The sequence below is a fragment of the Cyprinodon tularosa genome, unplaced genomic scaffold, assembly GCF_016077235.1.
Source record: "Cyprinodon tularosa strain WSP-4 unplaced genomic scaffold, ASM1607723v1 ctg8, whole genome shotgun sequence".
In the NCBI taxonomy this organism is placed as follows: domain Eukaryota; kingdom Metazoa; phylum Chordata; class Actinopteri; order Cyprinodontiformes; family Cyprinodontidae; genus Cyprinodon; species Cyprinodon tularosa.
Genome location: NW_024039562.1, coordinates 2214022 through 2237094, shown reverse-complemented (window position 1 = coordinate 2237094; position 23073 = coordinate 2214022). Strand labels below are relative to the sequence as shown.

Below are 23073 nucleotides of genomic sequence, written 5' to 3'. Positions count from 1 at the left end.
AAAATGACTAGCTGGGTATTCTAGCTGGTTAGACGTTACTGTACAGTAGCTCAATATGAAAAAACCGACTCAATATTTAGACTTAATCTTTAAGCTCAGTGTCGACATAAATAAGTATTGTTAAGAACTGCATTAGGTGCACTGAACTGCATTGGAGGAGATAAGGAGCTGATAAAGCTCCCAATGTGATATGGATGCAACCCTCAACAATGTAGTCAACAAAAACATTTCAAAAATTATACTGGATACTAATTTAGAAAGACACATACAATGACCCAAGGATGACTCCTGTGAGAAAAAGCTCTGGGAACCAAAAGGAAACAAGGGGAGATAACTTTGGCTTTCAGACACTGATTTCTGAAAGCCTTCACAAATAGAAATAATTGAAAATAGTCCCGCAGTCATTGGGCAAGAGGTTTGGATACACCCTGGCAGGGATGGGAATCGAAAACCGGTTCCTGTTCAGAACCGGTTCCGTGTGTTCCAATTCCATGGTACCGCTTAACGATTCTCTTAACGGTTCCAGGCAGCACCAGAGCCTAGTGCCGGGAAGCACATCTTACGTCACGTTTTTTACGCAAGTTACGCAGACGGCATTTAGAAAGCAAGTACGACGTGACCAGGCGTAAGTAGAGTTGGGAATTGATAAGATTTTCATGATTTTGATTCCCTTATCGATTATGTGAAACAATTCGATTCCTTATCGATTCTCTTATTGATTCTGTGAAACGATTCGATTCCTTTTAATTCTCCCATCAATTCAGCTCAGAGGCTGGCAGCTCCCGGTCACTGCCTTCTGTTTTTGCCAAGGCAGGCAGACATAGAATGTCCCAGGTCACTGCATGAAAAGAAGGATTTTCGTCAATATGCGGCACTGTAGATTGTCGTGGAACTTCAGGTTAGCGGCAGTTTACGACAATTTGCAGGCTTCGCCGAAAACTCCCATAAATTGTCAGAAATTGACGTGGACTTTGTTAGGCAGTGTTCCCCCCATGCCTCCCCCCCATGGAATTCTAGGGGAGGCTTTAACATGTAAATGAACATGCTGTGAGCTATTCAAATGCAAATCAGGGTTGCAGGGGGGGTTTTACTCCAAGTGACATTTTTCTAAAAGGTAAGAAATCTCTGATACAAAGAGATCAGGCTCAGTATAGCCTCTTACATTTTAGCTTGAATTGATTTATTTAATTAAAGTATAGAGACCAAAACAGATCTTTAGCTGACAGAGCAATACATTTAGAGCAGTAATTATAAAAAAAAAAAAAAATTGCATTTAAGATAAAAAATAAAACGTTGTCTGTCAATATGCTCAATTCACAATAACTTAAGTGGAAAAGTTTCAAGAAATGAGTCTGAGATGATTCACTTTATAACATGGCGCATTATCCTGTTGGAAGTAGCCATCAGAAGATTGGTACACTGTGGTCATAAGGTCCGGCCAGGTCAAGATCCGCAATTGCAATCGCACCAAACAGGAAAAAGAACATCGACAAATTCCGGTTCGTCAAATTAAAATATAGCAGCAACAGATCGGTGACTAGAAATTATAGCACAATTCTTATATATAAAAAAAAAAAACTAACACCGTTTATTTAAATGATTGGATCCAAACTATTGGTTATTCACCAACGAGGAAGCAGATTTCTCATCTCCATAAAAATATTTATTTTATACCGAGGGACTTAAACTTTAATCAAATCCATTCAAAAGAAACTTCTTATTACAGGAATGAAAAGAGATGTTTGGGAGAAGAGAACAAGTTCATTCAAAAAAAGCAGTTTTGATTTATCCTTATCCCCGTTACAAAAATCTACAAAAATATAAATATATATTTGGGCAGAAACTGAACATATGCTGGATGATGGTGGGATTTTTTTAATATGTCATATTAAATTAAGTGCTCACAGGGTTCATACAGGAATGAGTGACTCTAATTTAATGCTATTTGAAATGATTTTAATGCCATCAACAAGAACCATGTACACAAGTTATTAGTGTACATGAAATATGAAGGAGCTGCAAGCACAGTTCCATGACTCCTGTATGTATGTAAACACACACACACACACACATATATACGTATATATATATCCTCTAGCTTTTTCTCCGCCTGGAGCGATATAATATATCTGACGAAATTGTTTTTATAAGCATTTTTTATTAAAGAATTATAAATACTTCGATAAACATATTTAAATAATTTTAGTGCCAATTAAGACCTTGATTTAAAAAAAATGAATGATTTTTTAATTATTTTTATTGATCCGCGGAAACCCTGGTTCATCTCGCGCATGCGCTCTACGATCTCCAAGAAACTCAGAGCGGCGCGGTGAGCAGCCATAGTGGAGGATGTATGCTTTGCTTTGTGCAGGCGGTCTGGAGCGTCTGGATTTCGGGGTAAAACTCCTCTTGGACGCGATGGCGACTCTGCATCGAACAAGACGAACTCAAAGAAGAGATGCTAGCGGTAAATATATGTTCGATTACTGCCTGCTAGGCTAAAAGCAGCCTAGCCTAAGCTACCGCTAATAGTAGCCTAGCCTAAGCTACCGCTAATAGTAGCCTTGCAAGAACAAGCTTTATTAAAGTGTATTTTTTGTGATTCACAGGAAGCAGTACGCCGTCTTCACAACTCGGAGACTAATTGCAGGCGCTATGAACCGGAGCAAGGGTAAGATTTAAAGAATATGCTTTCATTCTGCGGTAAAAGGCAATGGATACGGATAGATACCGACATACATTTTGTTTTCACAGACTACTGTCGCCTCACAATGAGGCGGTGACCTCCTATTTGCTCGGAGCCATATCAGCAAGTCCAGATTTGCACGATGTTGATAAAGACGACATTGTGTGTAAGTGACTTGTTTTAATGTTTTCTCCTTCCTTGTTACTGTGACTTGCGTTTGATTTTTTATTTATACCACTCTCATTTAATTTTTTCCAGCTGCCTGTAAGACGTATTTTCAGACGGTACGCAGGAGCTTCAGATATACGCAGCCAGCCAACACGCTGTGTGCGGAGGCAATCTGCTTGGAGTCGGGCCAGAAGAAAGAAGGTAAGACTTTATTTGGTGACTATTTTTCAGGTGCATTAATAGATGTGTTGTGTCCATACGCAGTGCGCTGATTCATTGTTTTTTTTTTTCAGCTGCTGAAAGCGAGGCAGAGTGTGCTAGCAGATGAGGAAGTGGAACTCCGGATTTGTACGGTCGCCGCCATTTCGTAGGCCGGATCTCACTGAACTATGTGTTAAGCTGCAGTCCCGGTTAGAAGCGATGCCGAAGTACAGAGCCATGCACAGTAGGCGTCTGCACATCGGACCTGCCTCGGAGGGAATGCTGCCAGTTACCTCCAACCCCGAGGAAGCAAACGGACCGTTCACAGACTTTTAGTTTTTAGAAACGCATGTGTTTGGATACGCGTTGTATATAGTTGTGTGTGTTTTAATAAAGCTCTTTCTTTGCATAAACAGCTTCCTGGCAAATGTTCATTTCCTGTATAAATTCATTCATGTCCTTGATGGTAGCATAATAATTGTGTAGTAGTGTAGGATAACATAAATACACAGCATATGAATGAATAAATATATGAATGAATAAATATATGAATGAATAAATATATATATATATATATGTGAATAAATATATATATGTAAATTTATATGTAAATATATATATATGCCAACCAATCACGAGCGACTTTACTTGTTTAAAAAGAAGTGGTTCCGTCCAATACTCAGTAAGAAAATTAAAGCCTGGCGTGGCCACGTTTGGTTTTGCTGCCAATCACGAGCGATTTCATTTGTCTGAGAATAGTGGTTTCAGCCAATACTGAGAAGGCTATTCAAGCCAGACCTGGCCAGCCGTGCGGGTTTGCTGCATTCATATGCTAATTAGGGCCATTAGTACAGCTGATCGCTCTCCACATACGTCAGAGTCCGTTTCCGACAATTTGTGGTACGACAAACGCCGACAAGCACGGGTTGCAAATGGTCGGAAACTGACGAAAATCAGGCAGATCTGCGGGAGTTTACGGGGGTTTACGGGGACGAAAATCTCACTTTTCATGCAGTGGGTGAAGGTAGACGAATGTCACCGCGCACTTACCAAGTTCATTGTTTCAAAGAATTGATAAGAGAATCATGAGAGAATCTCTAACTAGTAATTCACCATCTCCCCTGTATTTACAATCCCACTTCTATAAAGTTTTGCCATGTTAAGTATTCCCACTCCTAATCTAGGGAAAATCCTGATCCCACGACAGTCATGCTGAGGAAAGAGATATCTTCATACATGGGCTGCATGCTCTACCTCTAAGCCACCACCTCACTCTCGTAAAGCTTTTATAATAATGAAACATGATCTAGACAACCATGGGAAACCTGTTGACTTGAAGGGAGTCTCTAAGACATCCAATCACCTGACAAGTAAAGCAAATGACTGTTCTCTCAGTGCTGTATTAAAGCATATGTTACTGCATGCTGCCCCCTTTTTCCTGTTCCTCTGTGCAGGTTCTGGGGCTACATCCAAGCATTTACACTATGCCACTGATACCAACACCTTCCAATATAGTTTTGTCCAAACCTGCTAATAATTGCAGTGTTGTAGGCCAACAGTGCTTATATTCACTAGTAACAGGTTAAGGGGGGACATATCATGAACAGGTCCCCAATCAAAAACAGGTCAAAGCAGAGATACACAATAGTGAGAATTGATTGTAGTAGTAGGCTGAAGCATCTATAGAGCACCTATGCATCCACAGGTGCAGAATGCAAACTAGATGCAGAGAGGCACTGATAGAGATTCAAAGCCAGCACCTTCATGGTAAAAGATTACATTGCAAAAACTGTCCCACAGTGCAGCTCTATAACTGGTTATTCAAAATCCATAAATTAAACTATTATAAGTCTCTTGCCTTTTAATGTGAAACTCAACATAAACTGAAATGCTAATACATTATTTTTCTATTTGCATGTTACTCCTTCAACTAGAAGGACTTTAGCCAAGAAGCAGAAGAATGAAACAAAAATGAAGCTCTCTAGCCTCCAGCTGCAGTCTGACACACATTTTCAAAAACTGGTTTGTTTTTTACATATTTCATATGTTTTGTGCAGTAGATACATTTCTCACCTCTCTGATCTCCTTTATCTTCGCGCCTCCTTTCCCAATAAGAGAGCCACATTGGCTGGCAGGGATGACCAGCCGAAGAGTGACTGGAGGCTTGGAGCTTATGGTTCCGTTGGCTACCAGTGCATTCAGGTCCTGCAGAGAGATTTTGTGGAAAGAAAGGGTACACGAATGATAAAACAGCAGAAAGGAGCAAATAAGAGGCAGAAACCGTTTCCAGAAGCAACCCTCCAATAACAAAAAAAGCCTGTGGTATCCATTTGGGACAAGCCATATATAGTCCCAGGTAAAGGCAACCAAGCAGCTGCTTTAATTGAATTTGTGCTTGACTTCATATATGCAGGAAGAGGCGTTCCCAGGAGGCTCGGAAGGAATCTGGTCTCTCTTCTTGTTGTCTTTCATGACATTTTTAACATGTATTTCAATTGTAGAACTTTTAACAAAAGAAGAAACTGTAACAGAACTTCAGACTTTGGGGAAAAAGGGATCTGAACAAATCTGATGACTGAGATTGAATCTATGAAGAACATTTTAGAAGATTAGATATAGAGTGCCAATGTGAACAGTATTTCTATATGTAGCAAAGCTAGAGCATTTTAAGGTAATTATATAAACAAATACTTAGATTTTCTTACACTCGTCAAGGTCTGAGGCCTTTTTAGATAGTAAAGAGCAACAAATTGTTTAAATAAAATCGAAGGAATTATTGTTTACCCATTTTCATTCGGAGACAGGACAGCAATGCTGATGGCTGATTGATTTTAAAGGTTAAAATAAAAAGAGCACCTCTAGATCCTATTATCAAATAGGCTCAATTGGTGAGCTGACTGCAATTCTTTACCTATAGTTATTGATGACAGAACAAGCAGTTCCTCTGCCTTTAGTCAGTTAAATTAGCCACTGGTGGAAATAAAGGCTGCAATTACTTGCCACTCACAGTAAAAAATAAAATAAAATATTGTATTAAAAAAAATTACATTATCAGCGCTTGATTTAAAAAAAAAACAAACAAAGAAAAAAAACAAAAAAACAAACTCTGTGCTCCAAGACTTTGGTTGAATAATTTGACCTTTGTTGTTTTTCCAATGACAAAAACAAAGAAAAATACAGTTTTCTTTGTTCATATAAATCAGAATACCAAAAAGTAAGTCTGACAGGCTTTATAAAAGTTTAAATGCTGATAATTTTCTGATGGGGGCTATTTACCTTACTGATGGGAATACAGGTAATCATAATAGTGATATCATGTAGATAAACAGACATATAACAGTAGAAATACATACAAGTAGCATGTGACTGAATTTAGCATTGATATGGAGCTTAAGCGGAAATTCAACCTAGAAGACTTTTTATCAGCCTAACCTAGAATACCTGCTGACTTCCCTCGCTCAAGCTTCAACCAATTGAAAACAGACTGCTCCCTCTTTAAAGCCAATCATTTCTCATGACACACTTCATTAAGACAAAGGTCCAGCTTCCCCATTCAGCGCTTCAGCTGAACTTTGACCGTATAACATTTTGAGGAGCTTCAGCAGCAGTACCATTGTTACGAATATCAGATTTATAGTCCCCACACTGACCAGATATCAGGATCTGTGCTTAAATGTCAGCCAAACTCATTTGCACAGGGACAGATAAGATCTTTCAATAAACCAAACATGACCCTCCACATATCTGACTAAATAACCATTAAAAAATATTTTCATTAACTTCAGACCGAACTATTCAATTATATTAAACTGCACTTGCAAAATTCACCACTGTTCAGCCCCATTTAAAGCTGAAGTCTGTAAGTTTTTAAAAATCACTTTTTTGTCATATTGGCTAAAACTGTCCCTATGCCCAGACAGCAGTACATGTGATATGTAACCTGTGAAAAAAACTGCTTCAATTGGTCCCGCATACTGCCTGTATTGCAATCTGGAAAGAATATTTCGGGACGAGACAAAACAACCAATCACAGCCAGAGGAGCATCTGATGGAGTGTCAATCACAGCTCACACACGCTGAATCCCGCCCCCTCCCTCTCACCGCTGAACCTGCCGCTGCCGCCCGGCTGCCGCAGTCAGGAGGACGCGCGTGGAAGTCATGGGGGAGCGACAGCCACCAGCGAAAGAGAAACTGCCCTTACTGCCCCTGCCGACAACTGCTTACACGGCAAAGACTTCAAAAAAGAAGATGAAAATGGAAGAGCTGCCACGTATGCTGCTTGGACGCTTCTGGTCGCATACGGTAGCCGCGCAGATGCTGTGAGAGGGGTGGAGCTTGGAGGTGGGGCATGAGTGAAGCAGAGAGGGTGGGGGAGTGGCGTGAAACCTGTTTTTCTTAAAATTTTCAGTCGAAGTCTGCTCTCTTCTCAATGTAACAGACTGCAGCTTTAAAGTTTTCCTCGGGGCAGCCAGCTTGCTTGGACTCACAATGAGTGATGAGATATCCAAGGCCATGTACGATACACCAGATCTGTCCTTCAAAACTGGCAAAAAGAAGGCTGCATTTGTGGGACGCATAAGGAGGAGTCCGAACAGGCTTTGGTGTCGCACTATGATGTAATCGGCCTACAAATCTTTCTTAATTATTCATCCAGGCTCATGACAACTTACAGCATATTGTCTTCTGCCGGAGTCTGAGCTCCAAAGAATTAATTTTCCTTCATGTCAACATCTTTCTTATTGCTTCTTTTCTCTGTGTGAGTCTCCCCAGATTTAGTTACTGCTGCACTATGTACAAACAATTGAAGAAAAGCATAAAATTAGCAGGGTTTCTTTTATATTAAAGGAAAAGAAATTAGTTCTAGCATAAAAAATACTTTTTTTTATAATAATAATAAAATAAATCAGTTAAGCTGAATGAGTCTCTCTTTTCAGGCACAGATGTATTTTTTACCTCTTACATTCTAGCTGTATTGATTTGTTGGAAGGTGGTGCTTTAATTTGTGTCCATGCTAGTACCATTACATTGTGCAAGTTGCCATAGTAATTCAGTATAGCAAAGGTGAACCACATACTGTGTAAGTCTGTTACAACAAAGAGTTAAGCCAAAATTTATCTCCCTAAGTTTTGAATTTACAGCATTTGGTAAAAAAACAAAACAACTTTCATTCTTCTTTGAGGTTGCTTGATTATTTCACATCACATTTATAAGTAAATACATTTATTAACTGTTTATAAAACAAACCAACACAAGGGGCTGTTTTATTGTAAAGTAGAAGGAAAATGCTTTAAGTACTTTAAATTCTTTAAGAATCTAAAAATGTTAATGTCAGTTATTTCCCAGTCTTTTTTTTGTAAGTTTTCCTCTAAGCTAAAGTTTAATTTAAGTCTCATCACACCAGAGCACATTTTTCCATGTTTCTTCTGCTGCTGCTTCTACAGAGTAACAAAGGTCCTCTGCTCCCTTTTCTAGACTCTTTCGATTGATGACCTTGTTTTTGTCAGAGAGACACATGTCCAGGAAGGATAGACCTGATGATCCTGCAGACATATTTGTTCATTGTAGTTGGGACCTATCCTGTTTGAAAATGGGCCAAACCTCACAGTGATGGACATGAACAAAACTGACAGAGTATTAGAAGTGTAGACGATGGGTTGTATCATGTTTAAGTCTAAAGTGTCCTCCATACCTTATTTAGGAATTTCGTCAATGTGGGACAGTAAAGGATATTTATTCTTCCAGTTGACTGTATCTATATCTTGGCCTCAGAAATGATGGAAAATAACACAAAATTTAGGAACATTTCCCTTTCACTAACAGGAAACTCTTGACACAGCTAGCAAATCTCTACAAATACTAGTTAAAAAACTAAAAAAGGCTAAAAAAAGACTTGCCTAATGCTAATATCTAAAAACGGAAGTAAAAATGCAGACTTGTATTTTGTTTTAATTTTAAACTGTTTGCTCTTTACTGTCTTTGAGGTTTAAACACTTAATATGTAAATTTACTACCCTACCTTCAAATAGGTATGAAAATAGAGGACTTTTTTTTTCGTTTAACTGTTTGTGTTTGTTCCAGTTTTCTGTGAATTTAAACGAGTTTGACTCATGACGGGGACAGCTGCGGATGCGTACCCTTGAGGGAGTTTTACTCGAGAAAGAAAACACACAACATTTTTAATAACTTTGAACTTTAAGTTTAAAGGGATGTTTGATGAGCCTGTTGTGCCTCACTGCTCCGTGTCTATATTTAGTAAGACGGATCAGGGTCTATTGACGTCTCGTCTCATTAGATGAGGAACACGCACCTCCTTCCTTCCCATCATAACACTCTGGGTTACATTTTCTTGATTTGATCTAAATCTTATATCTCTATAACCTAAAAATCTTGATTTCATGTTAAATTAAGGCTCTTGAAGCAAAGGTGACAGCTATTGCAAGCCATTCTAATCTATAGCTAATCTAAGGTATGCATTGGAGGGATCTTCATAGTGAATATGTTTATTCAGGTTACTGAGTGTTTTATTATTGCTCAACAGCAAAATAAGAGTAATGATTTAGCTAATACTGCAGTTTAAAAAAAAAGACAGAAAGAAGGGTATATTTTAATAATTGGTATGAAAAACTTAAGATTTTTGTCTTTGTTTTTAATTAAAGGTGTCGGGCATTCAATAACCCAACAATACAGTGTAGACAGCAAACAGTGGGCAGTGGCAGAGCATTGCCATGGAAACTGAGGAGTTTCAGGGATGCAATGAGGTGAATGTGAAAGATATGTAATAAAAACCACACAGTGCTCCTGTAGTGTGTGTATTTTAACTGGAGGATGTCGACCATGGTATCTGTTTACTTGTCAGTAGATGCTGAGAGACCTAACCTTAGGGGAGATTTTCCCAAATTAATTAATGATGTGATGGACTGTCACCATTCTGTGAAGCTGTATGCCTGGTTTATGCTCAGAAACTAGGTTGTCTGTGTGTGTTTGCAGTTAACGCAGATATGCCTCCCCCACCTTCCGCAGACAATCAGGTGCACCTCCCCAAAATTGTAGGTGACCGCAGACAGTGCCGCAGATAGTGTTGCAGGAAGGAGAGAAAGGAGGCCTCTGAACGGTCAATTCTACATCCACTCTACACTATGCGTATTTCCTCTTTGGTACCTAATGGCAGAAACTCTGGCTGTAGTGCCGTCCACAACGCCTCGCACACTTCTGACACTATCCCAGACACCATACAGGATGCTAGTTTGCAGCTCTGTGTGACGGTCTTTTGGTTTCCACCTGAAGCTTAAACACGCAGCGCCACGGCCAGTTTTTCGGGAACACTCACGGGTAAACTGTGTTTTGTCCGGCGTTGGATGAGGGGTTGTAGACGATGAAGAAACTTGTCAAACCAACACACGGACACCCACAATCCTAGCTAATGATTGACCCTCTTGCAATTGTGGCGTGGAAAAACATGGCGCAAACCACACTTCAAAACTGGGCAGAAATCAAAAATATCTGCATCATACCTGCAACAAGCTAACTGTCACACACCGCTGCGGGAGTATAAGCAGCCCCTAACTGTGACACACTGCGGCGGGAGTATGCACAGCGCTCTAATCAGATGCGTACAATTGCACAACATTTGTAGGTACAAATTTGTTGAATTAGTTGCGTTTTCAGCCAAAATTAACATTTATTACCTTTTGATTTTGGTATGGAAAACCCCAATGTGATCTCTATACAAAAGTTCTGATTTATTTCTATATTGTACATCTACACCCTTACAGTAGCAGATAAAAGAATGCAAAAATTAGTTTGGCATTTAGCAACCACAAAATGGAATAGTTTACATGGATTTTGTGTGAAAAAGTACCATCCACTGTACTTCTGAAATGAATTGTTGAAGGCGTTTGTTTTTCAGCCTCCGTCAGTCTCAGTTCACACACCATGCTGTGCTTAGAAACACGCAATGCTTGTCCTCTCCTTCACATATAAAATTCAGGTAAAAAAATAGATTATTTTAGATATTACAGACCTTATTGTTAATATCAACAAATGCCTGTATTTTATTTTTACGTTTCTACTCACTGAAGGTCAGTTTTGAGTTCTTTATAAACACAGCTCCTCTGCTCCTCAGATGGCACTGCTGTCTTAGTTTTCCGGTGTAGCCATTTTGGGAGGGGCATTGAAAAATGCATTGTTTTACTTATATGAATGGTGGATTTTATCTTTTGTCTTCTTATTTTTGCTTTGTTTAAAATGCTACTTTTTCTATTGTGTTGGTCCATCTCACATAATCTTAATAAAAAGCTTTAAAGACTACACAATATTTAAAAAAAATTAGGAATTACTTTTCAAGGCACTGTACCTTGTTCCAAGTGTCTCTAATATGGATAAGTTTGATCTGTAAGGCGATATCTTGTTATAATGTACTGAATATAGATTTGGTTACTTACCAGACTTTAAAAATACTTTTTATTTATTATGACTACGACTATGGCAAAATCTTGCTGCAAGCCCTTGCTGCTCTTATCTTAATTTGTATTCTCCTGTAACTCCTCAGAAAATGAGTGCATTAGCAGTAAATTTTAGAGGTGCTGAATGTGTGACACCCACCTCCTCCAGTTTGTATGTGATCATGGTGAAAGCTCTGAAAACACTCTCTGTGGAGCCAGTGATGGTGATGATCCTCTCTGGACAGGAGCCTTCTGAGATGTTGACACGTGCACAGCTCTGTGGAGCAGACGGAAGAGGTCATTCCCACGTTACCTTCAAGCCAATGATGCGAATCTGGGAGCAACTCTACTGTCCTTCCAATGAAGGGTAAGACAAGTGATTGTGTGTTAAAAGATTATGTGGGAAGGCAGCAGAGTAATTTTTTTTTTTTGTTTTTGTTTTTTTTTTTACATCTTTGGAGAATTTCAACTTAGAAAAGAGAAACCCCACCTCTTGTGTAAACGTAGATGAGTAATATCTGGTAAGATAGCAGTGTCCTGCATAAAGGAGGGGTCTTACTTGTTGTCTGGCTTCCACTACCCTATCTTGTTAATTTCTAAAAAATTACCAAAATATCACAATTTTCTGCATCAGATGAGGCCTTCCCATATTTTTCCCAAATCGTATTTAAATAGCAATCTTATTTATACTAATTCCAGTCTGTTACCTCTCTATAATTTTTCTCTGAGCTTTATTATATGTTTGTTTTGGGCAGCATTCAGGTTATACAGGGCAAGATCCTTGCCCTCCAATTTAATATTTCCAAAGCAAAGCAAATACAACTTTTATTTTTTATTCACATGCAAAAAAAATCTGATTTATGTCTTTCTTGTTAAGCTTTGTTAGCAGTTGACCAGTAATTCTAAATTAAGAAATTGATGGGAGTTAAACAATAAATATACATTTTTAGTCACAGATCCATGTTTCTTAATGAAGATCCAAAGATGTTAGATTTTCACTGTTTGCACAATTAAATTTCTTAGTAATATCTTAATCATGTTAATTCTAGTGTAGTTCAAATGCCAAAAAGTACTGATCCAAACATAAAAGTCTAAAGGTGGCATAGTTGACAATCAGTGTTATAACTTCAAGATTTTACAAATTAAATGACCAAAAAATAAAGCTTTTGGCATTTTCCAAACTTGTTTTTTTTTAGGAGATGAAAGTTGGAACAGTTAGTTTTACTGTTCCCTTGCAGCACGAAGGGTTGTCTTGGTTGCCAGCATGCCTGGGTTCTTTCAAGGCACTTTGGCTCCTTCGCACAGTCCAAAAGTATACATATTTGGTTTACTGGTCTCTCTAAGTAGCCCTCAAGAGTGAGCATGTGCACACATGGCTATTTGTCCCGTGTGTCTCTGTGACTGCCAACCTGTGCAGACTGTGCCCAAATTAAAGCATTAGATAGGCCTGACCCTAAGCCCTGCAACACAACAAGGACATAGACCATGGGTGCAGGATATTTAGCATTTAGGTAGAATGGAGTCACCAAATTGGATTTTGTTTGCTATCCTTAATAAAAACCTTAATTTAGACATTAAAGGCTTTTAAGTCCATGGAAATTCAAGCAATAATCTTAATGTACTTATTAAAATTCTGACTGGAAAAGGTTTTAAAAAATATAAACGGAAGATGAGACTAAATAAGATAGTCTAAAGACTCTGATCTCTACTGATTATTACGATATTTCTGGATTTTTGAACGTTGTTTTTTTTCAAGGTAATTGTCCCCACTGTCATTTTAAAGTTTCAGGACATGGCTAAGAGTGAGGCTCTTACAGAAACAACACTGCATGAGTGGATAGCTGGAAGGCTACCATGCTGACTGTTTCATTCTGCAGATCTGTAGAGCTGCCCTGTCCAATGGCTTCACCGTTCCTCTGTTTATACTTCTGCCTCATAAAGCACAGCGTAAAACACTTTCAGTAGTGAAGGAATCAAAAATGCTGCCATGAGTGTCAGACTAATTACTTTTTAATACTGAGAGCTAACCAAGCGGTATTAGTTTTCCTGCACCCTTGAGATTCATAAAGAGAAAAATCAGGGGACAAGCACAGAAAAAAATGTTGGCTGTTTTAATTAAGAAAAGGAAAGGCGAAAGGGATTTGGCAAATTCTGCTTTGGGAGAGTGGAGAGAATAGTTTTAGATCAGAAATGTTTTATTATTACCCCAAAGGAATTTCAAGCAAGATATTTGTTAGGAACGCTTTTCCGCTCCCTGTGAGACAGAGAAAGTATTAAAATGTGAATAAAAGTCACAGAGTAAAAGCTGCTCATTCAAGGACCTGCAGTCTGTGATCTGGCATAACCCAAAACATAAGGCTGCAGAGTTGAAAACAACGTTGTCAAAGAAAAAATAATCAGATGTACTTTGATGTTCTAAATCGTGGACACTTTACCTCTTCTCGTATTCGCTTCACAGTTTCTCCTTTCTGAAAAAGACAAGATGAGGTGCAGCTTTAAAATAAGGAAAACATGATTCAGTATCAGCATAACAATGTCCCTAAACTCAAAGAATTCATATTCAACTCAAGTAAAAATAAAAAAAATCAATCAAGAGGTTCAATCTGCAGTGCATAAGGATAAAGGATTCATAAAAGCATAATGAAATGATTTCCATTAAATTACATGTAATTTAAATCACTACAGATTACAAGAAACGTAAGTATCCCAAAGTATATATTTTCATCTGTTTGCTATAGCTCTAGAGGAAGTCATATTGGTAAACTACAGACATTATTCCTGAGTTTCTTTGAACAGCCTTGTTCATGCAACTCTTCATAAGTATCATTTTAAAAAAAGTGCATGACATGCATTCTTCCTGTTAGACTCTCCCACCTGAGCAATGAATTTCTGCTGCTCCCCAAGATTTATCATGTGTCTCTTGACTGCATATCTCATTAATGCTCTTTTGTTCCATGTCTAAGTAGGCATACAGTTGTGCCATTGTCTTCCCTATGACCAATAATGGACTGAACCGTGCTTTACAAAACTGTTTAGAAATCTTTATCGGTGCAAAACTGTGAAACCAATGTATCATGCCTCCACTTTGCACTTATTGACAAAAAAAAGCAGGACACTGTAAATCCATTCTGCTTTAAAAACTTTGTTGTGTGAGCACCTGCGAGGCAAAAACAGTATTTATGACAGATTTGTGTCACAGACTCCTTGTTTTTTTCTGACTACCTCTTTTCCTCCATTTCACTTTGTATGGGGTAAAGTCCTTCCAAGCTATTCACACTTCATAGTCTGATTCTGTCCATTAAGATCAACAAATGCATCATCTAACAGTTCAACAAATGTGTCATTTTTTTGTTCCCAGGAATATATATATTTGCAATATATTTGTTGGTCCTTAATTGATGCGGAAGAGATTATTGTTATGGTGAGGTGGGAAGGGTGGAGACGTTCTCTATCAGCACAACTATTCCACATCGAGTTCTTCACTCTGACAATGTGCACTTTGCAGACCAGAATCATCTTCCTCTCACTTTATATCCACCCCTCTCTTCTTTCGTAGTTGATAGTGTTTCCTGCCACTTCTCATCCATTGTGACGTCTTTTCTTTCCAATTAGCTGGATATATTTTTTTCTTTTCATCCCAATGATGCCTTTTAAGAGTTAAACTCAGAGGGGAGCAGCTGAAGTAGCACACCACCGACTCACCTTTCCTGGCAGACGTTCAAAGTGCCCACAAGGGGCCAACGCTAATACATCTTCGGAGCTTGGTTTCAACAAGAGGCTTGTGGTCAATGGACTAATGGTTTTGTTTGATGGATTACTGTGGTGCTTTATGGGAAGAGTAGATGGGGTATAAAGAGGGTTGGATGGATGCAATTATATTTTGGTTGGGGATATTCAGAGTGACAGCTGGTTGTTGCTGGGTTTTGGTGAAACAAAACAAATCTATATGTAGAGAAATGTTTTTCAAGGATTTCAGTTTCAATCAAGGGTTCCAATTTAGTTTGGAAATTATTTAAATTTGAAGGCATTTTTCCAGCTCTAAAAAACATAAATACCAAATAAGGATGTGATAAAAAAATCTTATTTTTTACGTGTCTAAATTCTGAATTCAAATTCTTTTTTCCATCTTAATCTTTTTACATGTATTTCTTTTTTTTTCGCATCTTCTTCCTTCCTCGTTTTCTCCCTCTGGCCGCATGGATCTCGCAGAGACATCAAGCATAAATAAAGCTTTATCTTCCTTCCTTCCTTCCTTCCTTCCTTCCTTCCTTCCTTCCTTCCTTCCTTCCTTCCTTCCTTCCTTCCTTCCTTCCTTCCTTCCTTCCTTCCTTCCTTCCTTCCTTCCTTCCTTCCTTCCTTCCTTCCTTCCTTCCTTCCTTCCTTCCTTCCTTCCTACCTCCCTCCCTCCCTCCTATCTGAAGAGAACCACTTTGTCATGTTAGGATAGAAATAATAGAAAAATTCTCACCTTTCCTATAATGCTGCCTACTTCCTGAACACACAAAGAGAAAAAATAGTTAAATATAATTTTTATACAGGCAAAACATAACCCAAGATTGGGAGAGAAAATTATTATTTATAAAGCTTTGACAAACTGGCTCCCAGCATACATTTATTCATGACTAACCTTTCCGTGCATGAGCAGTCGTAGTGTGAGGGTCACTCCCAAGCCCCCATCTCCGAAGTCCTGCTCACAGTTCATGACGATTGGGGAGTGGCACGCAGGGAGACGCATGAACAAGGCTCATTCGCTGGTCACGTGGGCGAGCGAAGGCCGTGACTCTTTCACTGACTAGTTGATGTCCTTCAGATTTGATCTAAGAGAGAAATTATAACGTCTTTAGCTTTTATTCATGTACAAACATACTTATCATTGGAATTTTTTATTTTCAAGGACGCCCTAGACCAAGATGTTTAAAACCACACTAGCCTGTGTTTTCCTAGGGTAAAAACATCATGAAACGAAGTGACTCATTGGTCTCAGTCAGTGTTCTAAATAGCAAAACAAAGAAAACATGCCTTTCAAGTAAGGTATGTGTTGATCTTCATAAGCCAGGAGCTGGTGATAAGAAAATACTAATTGCTAAACTTCATATAGTCAGAGCAAAACTTTATGTAACTTATCACCAAAGTGAGCAAGATAGGAGGTAGATAAAACAATCTAAAAAGCTAATTGCTAAAGAGGTCTCTGGCCATTGCAGCTTTTCTTGTAGTAATAGAATAAATATATACAATACTTGTTATAACGAGCATCATACATGTTTTGTAAGTAACCATAAGAAGCGAAAAGAAGTTTTAATTTTAAAGTATTTTATACTAATGCACATTATGGTGTTTTTGTTAGACCTCCCCAGGGTGCCCTTCAATGACCACTGGTAGATGGTCACTAGCTTCTGCTACAACAACCACCCCCTGCAACCCGGTAGGAATCAATACATAGATTTTGTTTAATTACTTTTTTTCATTTCCCCCCATAATACTGCACTGCAATAGATGGACTTAGATAGTGAGAGTTGCTGTTTGAATAGGATAGTATTCCTACTCATTGAAGTGAAGTGAACACTGCAAGACCTGCTTAACCCTTATGGTTGTGAAAAATAAATTGTGATTGTTCTACCTGTATTGCACATCTAAAATGTTTAAATCAAAGCTGAAATCAAACAAAGCTATCACATTAATAAGACTTTTAGGCTGGACTATTCAGTTTTAGCTCTGTATAGAAAATTCCTCATTAGATGTAGCTGATGTATTGTTAATGGTGATAATCTTAGCAAAGTCACTAATAAACGGTACTATATGTGCAGGATATTGACCAGAGGGACCAGCAGAGTCAGCAGTGTTCCTGTTTGGGGATCCAAACACTCTGTGGATAGCTGGGGTCGTCAGTGTCATCCGTGTCTTTGTAATATGTTTTACCCAGTGAACGGAGCTATTTTTGTCACCATTAATAATATTTTTCTACCAGACCAATGAGGTTTAGATCGATGCAAATCAATATAACTGAATTTGAGATATTTGTGATAAACATTTTTACATTGTATTGTGTCTGCCTGGTTTTAGTGAGCCAGAGCAAAGTAAATAATCAAACAGAGAAGTCACTTTATGCAGACATACAAAAAGTATAACAAGCAAACAGTAAATGAGGCATCTGTGCAGATTCCAGAATGACACGGTGGTAGCAGGTCTGTGCTTGTAAGCCGCGTGCCACTCGGCTTAAAGATTAATGTTGGAGTCACCTGGCTGTTTACAGTTTCAGCATGATGTGTATAATTAGTTCATGTTCCAGCTGACTGACTGTCTGTCAAAAAGAAACACGATGATAAAGGACAGTAAGCAGAACCTGAAGGCAGATACTTAAAATTAAATTCTTAGATTTAATATTGACTTTAAGTAAGCAATGTCTTAAAATGCAATGTAACAGTTCAGTTCTTGCTAGAGTTTATTAGAGTTTATTAGATGAGAAAAAAATACTATCTCAGGCTGATTGGTTAAGTCAGAGGTGCTATAACAGGAATACATTTTGAAAAAAACAACAACAAACTATTTTACACATTTAGCCCTCCAGAAACTAGAGTGAATGCAGATGGACACTTTTGTTGTATTTTTTCTTTGTTTTATCAAATGCAATTTCATGGACGAATTATCTTCTTAAACAGAAAAACTTTCGAAAACACATTTTTGAAAGTCCGATTTTTTTTGTTTAAATATTCATTTCTTTGTGAACAGGGCAACAAACATCCATTGATATTTTATTCAATATCAGACTCAGTCACTCACATTGACATCTTACTTGTGTTGCTGCAAATAAATGTTTTTTTTTTCTGAATAAACAAAAATTAAAACATTTGACCGAAAGTTAGAAAAGTGAAAAATTCTTTTATAGTACGGCAAACCTCTGGGACCCCATTTGGGCTCTAAAATATTCTTTTTCATAGAAAAGAATGCATGTTTAATTTCTGCTAAGCAGGTAAAAAGAAAAAAATTCAAAAGAGAATCATTTTGCAAAAGAACTGGTTATGCGTGTTTTGAGCTTGCTGATTATGGCCCACAGGTTAGATACGAGTGCATTAAAAGTATTTTAAATGTGTTGCACTTTGTCTTCAGTAGTCTATTCCTCTAACCAGACCAGAGAACGATGACATTCTAATGACATTCCTTGCTTTGAACTCTAATGTTGCACCATCTTATCTTCATAACATGCAGTTTTTATTTTCCAAATCTGATCTAATGAAATATTTGACATCATATTCATACGTCTTTGTTTTCTTTTACAATAAAACAAAGCTAACAGAAACAATAAAAAAAAAGAAAGTCATATTTTCCAGACACTAAGTAGATGGAGATTAAAGCACTCTATCTCTTGTTGGGTGTCAGTAGGACTTCAGCCTATCGTAAAAAAGGCTAATTAATGACCAGATGCAAAACACAGAACTGCCAAACTTGGGATTTAAATAGAAACCCCTTTTTTGATTAAGTAATCCTGCATCACCAAGGAGGCTAAAGTAAAACTGTAGTTCTAAATTAATAATCAAACTTCATTTAGCTATTTGTCTTTTGACTATCATGTAAGCATTTAGTTTAGGGCTGCAACTAACGATCATTTTACAAATCGATTAGTCATCCAATAATTTTTTCGATTAATCGATTAATAATCGGATAGCAAAAGGTTCCTTTAAGAAGACTTTTTATGAAATTAAACAAGTTGAAACTAAAACGTTTCCACTTGAGGCAAAATGTTTATATATAAATATTTTGTTTTTACAATGTTTCTATAAATGCTGCTTAAGGGTTGGTTAATTTGTCCCCCAAAGGCATATTTTACGATTTCTAAATCTAATCGATTACTAAATTAATTGACGCTTATTTCAATAATCAATGAATCACATTTAATCCGATTAGTGTGTTTCAGCCCTAATTTAGACATTAACCTTCAATGTCTTTCATATACTTTTTAAAAGCAAAAATAACTTTTTAATTTTTGTATTTTACTCACATGTCCAGATTGTATTTTTTTTTGCATACAAGACCACAGCTTTTTTTTTTTTCCTGGGTTGCTTTGTAAATCTTTAACCTTCAAAGGAAGCTGATGTGTGGTATTTGTTCTAAGTAGCTCATTCTTAGCTTTAATGTAAACAGCTTATTGACTTTGGATAGGAGTTATCTGAATGAAGAAAACATAAACAGCAAAAGCCTGCAGATAAGCATGGAGCAGGATCACTGGAGGCATTGGAGGAACTATAAAAGATTTCTTTCCCCCCTAATGTCTGAAAACTGTACTATATTTGCAAAAACAAAAATCCAATCTTTCCTCAAAATATAAAGATTTTACTCTAGATTGCTGTGTTTCAACTCATAAGCTTGAGGTATTGTCAAGCTATGTGTTCATAGTTCTTTGACAAGAGTAGCTAAGCTTAAACTCCAACTATTATTTTATAACCCAGAGCTACTTTGCTGTCATAACAAAGACACTTTCCAAATGTTTTATTAAATAATTGAATAATACAATACAGTATCACATAATTTGATAAAAAGAGTCCAGAGCTGATGGTGGAATCTTTCATTAACACGGATCCTTTGAACCATATATAATAGTTTTCTCTCAGAATCACTGAACTGCTTGTTTGTCTGCCAAATGCATTCCAATCAGCCTACAGCTCGACTGTATCCCAGCCTACTGCTGCAGTCCTGCTGCCTGATGAATGTCAGCCTTTTTTTTTTATAAAGCTCCAAGCCATCTATTGAGCAATGTGAAAACATCACATTTAATAAATAGCTGTTATTTTAGATATGAGATTCAGTTCCCAAGAGATGTGTGTGTAGGCAGGTTTATTGTTTTCAGTTAGTGCAGCAAGGCCACCACTACGTAGCTGATTTATTTAGCTTGTGTGCAAGCATCTCTTTTAAGATGTGACAGAGCCTGACACTTTCTGTAAGCTTTATATTCCCACCATGGTCATGCAACAAAACGACATGCCAGCCCATCACAATGTGGCTTTGCAGCAGAAATCTGTGGTGATGTTAGCCAGAGAGAATTTCTGCGGATTATTTTACTCAATCAGCACTTTGAGGAATATATTCTTACATTTCCCCATAAATATGAAACAAAATCTGAATGTCTGACTCAAGATAAATGTTTCTTGACTGTTAGCAACTAATGCATGGTCATGTGATCACTGCTTTAAGCGTGATCGATGCCTCCTACACGCGTGTTATCACAGAGCACATTTGCGCAGCCTGTGGGCTAACGCAATTACATTTAGGCACGGAAAGGCATGGCTAAAATGTTAGTGCTTTATTGTATTAGGAGTTAATGGTTGGAGGGATCATTATGTGCATCTCTGTGGGTTGATAACAAGGCATGTGCTTTGTGTCTCTGTGAGGGTGGTGAGCCTCTGAACTCCTCATTTCCAGAATCCCAAGCAGCAGCGTTCCAGGATGAACAGAACCTCTCTGTTCTAAATTAGAGCCAGTAACTCAAAACAGAAAATTAGTGAAGAGCAGACCCTGGCACAGGCAGCCAAAACGAAGACAAGAGAGGAGAAGGCTGAGGGCTTATCCTCAATTCTGTCCCTTATTCACAGAGTATATAACCCTTTTGTTGCCCCAACTGACTGAACACATTAAATATGAGCTTCAGTTCGGGAGCCATCTGCTAAGCTGTGAATTAAGCACGACTGTGAAATGAGAGAACAAAACGACAGGATCCTTCATTCTGTTGCTGGCAAAGTTACCCTAAAAATGCAATCAAATTAGATATCAACACATTGTATTCTACACAGGACACAGGATGAACCAATCAGAGCTCAGCTTCATGGCTAAAATTGATGAGCTCTGATGAAGTAATAAAATGAGAATTAAAATGTGTTGTTTCCAACAGCTGGAAACAACTGTGTCTGCTACTGTAGTGGAAGTAACAGGATAGCAGCGATGTGCTTAATCTTTGTTATTTTAAAATTCAGACTGTCTATCGTAAGACTAAAATTTATACTAAGGTGGTTTTAATGAATTTTAGAGCCAGTAATGGTCTTAGTCCCATATATTCCTCTGATTAAACAGTGTGTATAGAATGAGCTCTCCAGATCCCTCGGGTTTTCAAAAGGTATATGATACCCAAAATAAGAGATAAAAACAGTGATTGATAATTTCCTTACTGCCTGTGGAAAAGCCTTGCTGAGGACTTGCGAGCGAGATAGACCATTAAAGTTTTAAGACATGGTTTAGCCTTAAGTTAATATTCACTGGTAATTTGATTTCACAAAAGCTTAACTAAATTATGCTACTGCAAAAGGGTATTTACATAAACCACATAAAATCAGATTTTGCTTCTTTTGTTTTGGGTAAGTTAGGATTACCAGACCTTTTTGTTTTTTTATGTTCTCAGTATTAAATAAAAACATCTTTTAAACTGTCTGATTTGGGTCAAATGGTTTAGGTATCCTTTTACAGGCTTTTCGCATAGTTTGCATGAACTTTGGCACTTCATCTCACAGGAATAGTTTAACTTTATAGTTCACCTTGCTCATCCAAAGGTTTTGATTGCAGTTGTCTGTTATAAACTAGAGATTTTTGCTTTCCTTATATATATATATATATATATATATATATATATATATATATATATATATATATATATATATATATATATATATATATATATATATATATATATATATATATTTAGCTGTAGCTAAATAAGTGAAAAAGGGCTTAAGAACAAATATTACAGAGACAGTTTTGCACTGATGGTTTGAAATAAGGGTGAGGTCAAATGAACCCAATAATTAACGTCCATTTCCTAAATTACGCCTTTAAGATTTAATAATGACGAAAAAGTTCCTCAAACTTATTTTTTCCCTTTTCTTACTGCTTTTATGAGAGTCTAAACATTATCAAAAGATAATTTTTGTTTAGAGCATTTTTGATTATTTTGTGATTCTAACAATGCTAAGTCATTGATTGTTGACTCTGTAAAAGTGAACAGGGCAACAAACAGCTATTGATATTTTATTCAATATCAGACTCGGGTCAATCTCCACAGTGGTCTTCCTGTTCTCTGTGCTCCGGGATAGCCGCTGGTGGACTGGGTCTTAGGTCCTCTCCCTCAGGTTTGCAGTTCTACAGATACAGCCGTTGATTGTATGTTTTTATAAAAAATTTTTTGTCTTTCTCTTCCCCTGTCCGCCTGTCATGTTTGGCATTACTAATCTTACTTCTGTAATAAAAATAAATCTTAACTAAACAATAAGAAATAAAATATTTTTAATGAAAATTTAGTTCAGCATACTGTACAATGTAATGCATTTATTTCTGACATGTTTAAAATAAGTTCCAATACTGCATATGACTCCATTAAACAATTGAAAAACATTAAAATGTAGGCATTGCAAACTAATCTGATTTAATCACCATGCCACTTAGTAAACCAATGTTGTCTTTTGCACCTAACTTACATCAAACCTGTCACAGATTAAATCAGAAAGCATACATCTTTGGACAACCACAAGCAATACTTTCCTTCTCATCATGTTTTCAGGATCTTTGGCTCTAGAGAGGCTGCTGAGATTTAAAGTATTTCAA

The 23073-nt window shown here is 37.4% G+C and overlaps 1 protein-coding gene across 1 annotated transcript in view; it reads right to left on the bottom strand.

Annotated features, from left to right (window-relative positions):
- LOC119774148 (poly(rC)-binding protein 4-like) overlaps window positions 1-23073 on the bottom strand; it is a 59466-nt gene that overhangs the window by 26362 nt on the left and 10031 nt on the right. The window contains exons 2-6 of the mRNA XM_038271526.1: window positions 16124-16313; window positions 15965-15988; window positions 13932-13964; window positions 11657-11773; window positions 5129-5260 (exon numbers count right to left, since the gene is read on the bottom strand). Coding sequence (XP_038127454.1) covers window positions 5129-5260; window positions 11657-11773; window positions 13932-13964; window positions 15965-15988; window positions 16124-16231 — 414 coding nt within the window. The 5' untranslated portion in view covers window positions 16232-16313. The remainder of the gene's footprint in view (window positions 1-5128; window positions 5261-11656; window positions 11774-13931; window positions 13965-15964; window positions 15989-16123; window positions 16314-23073) is intronic.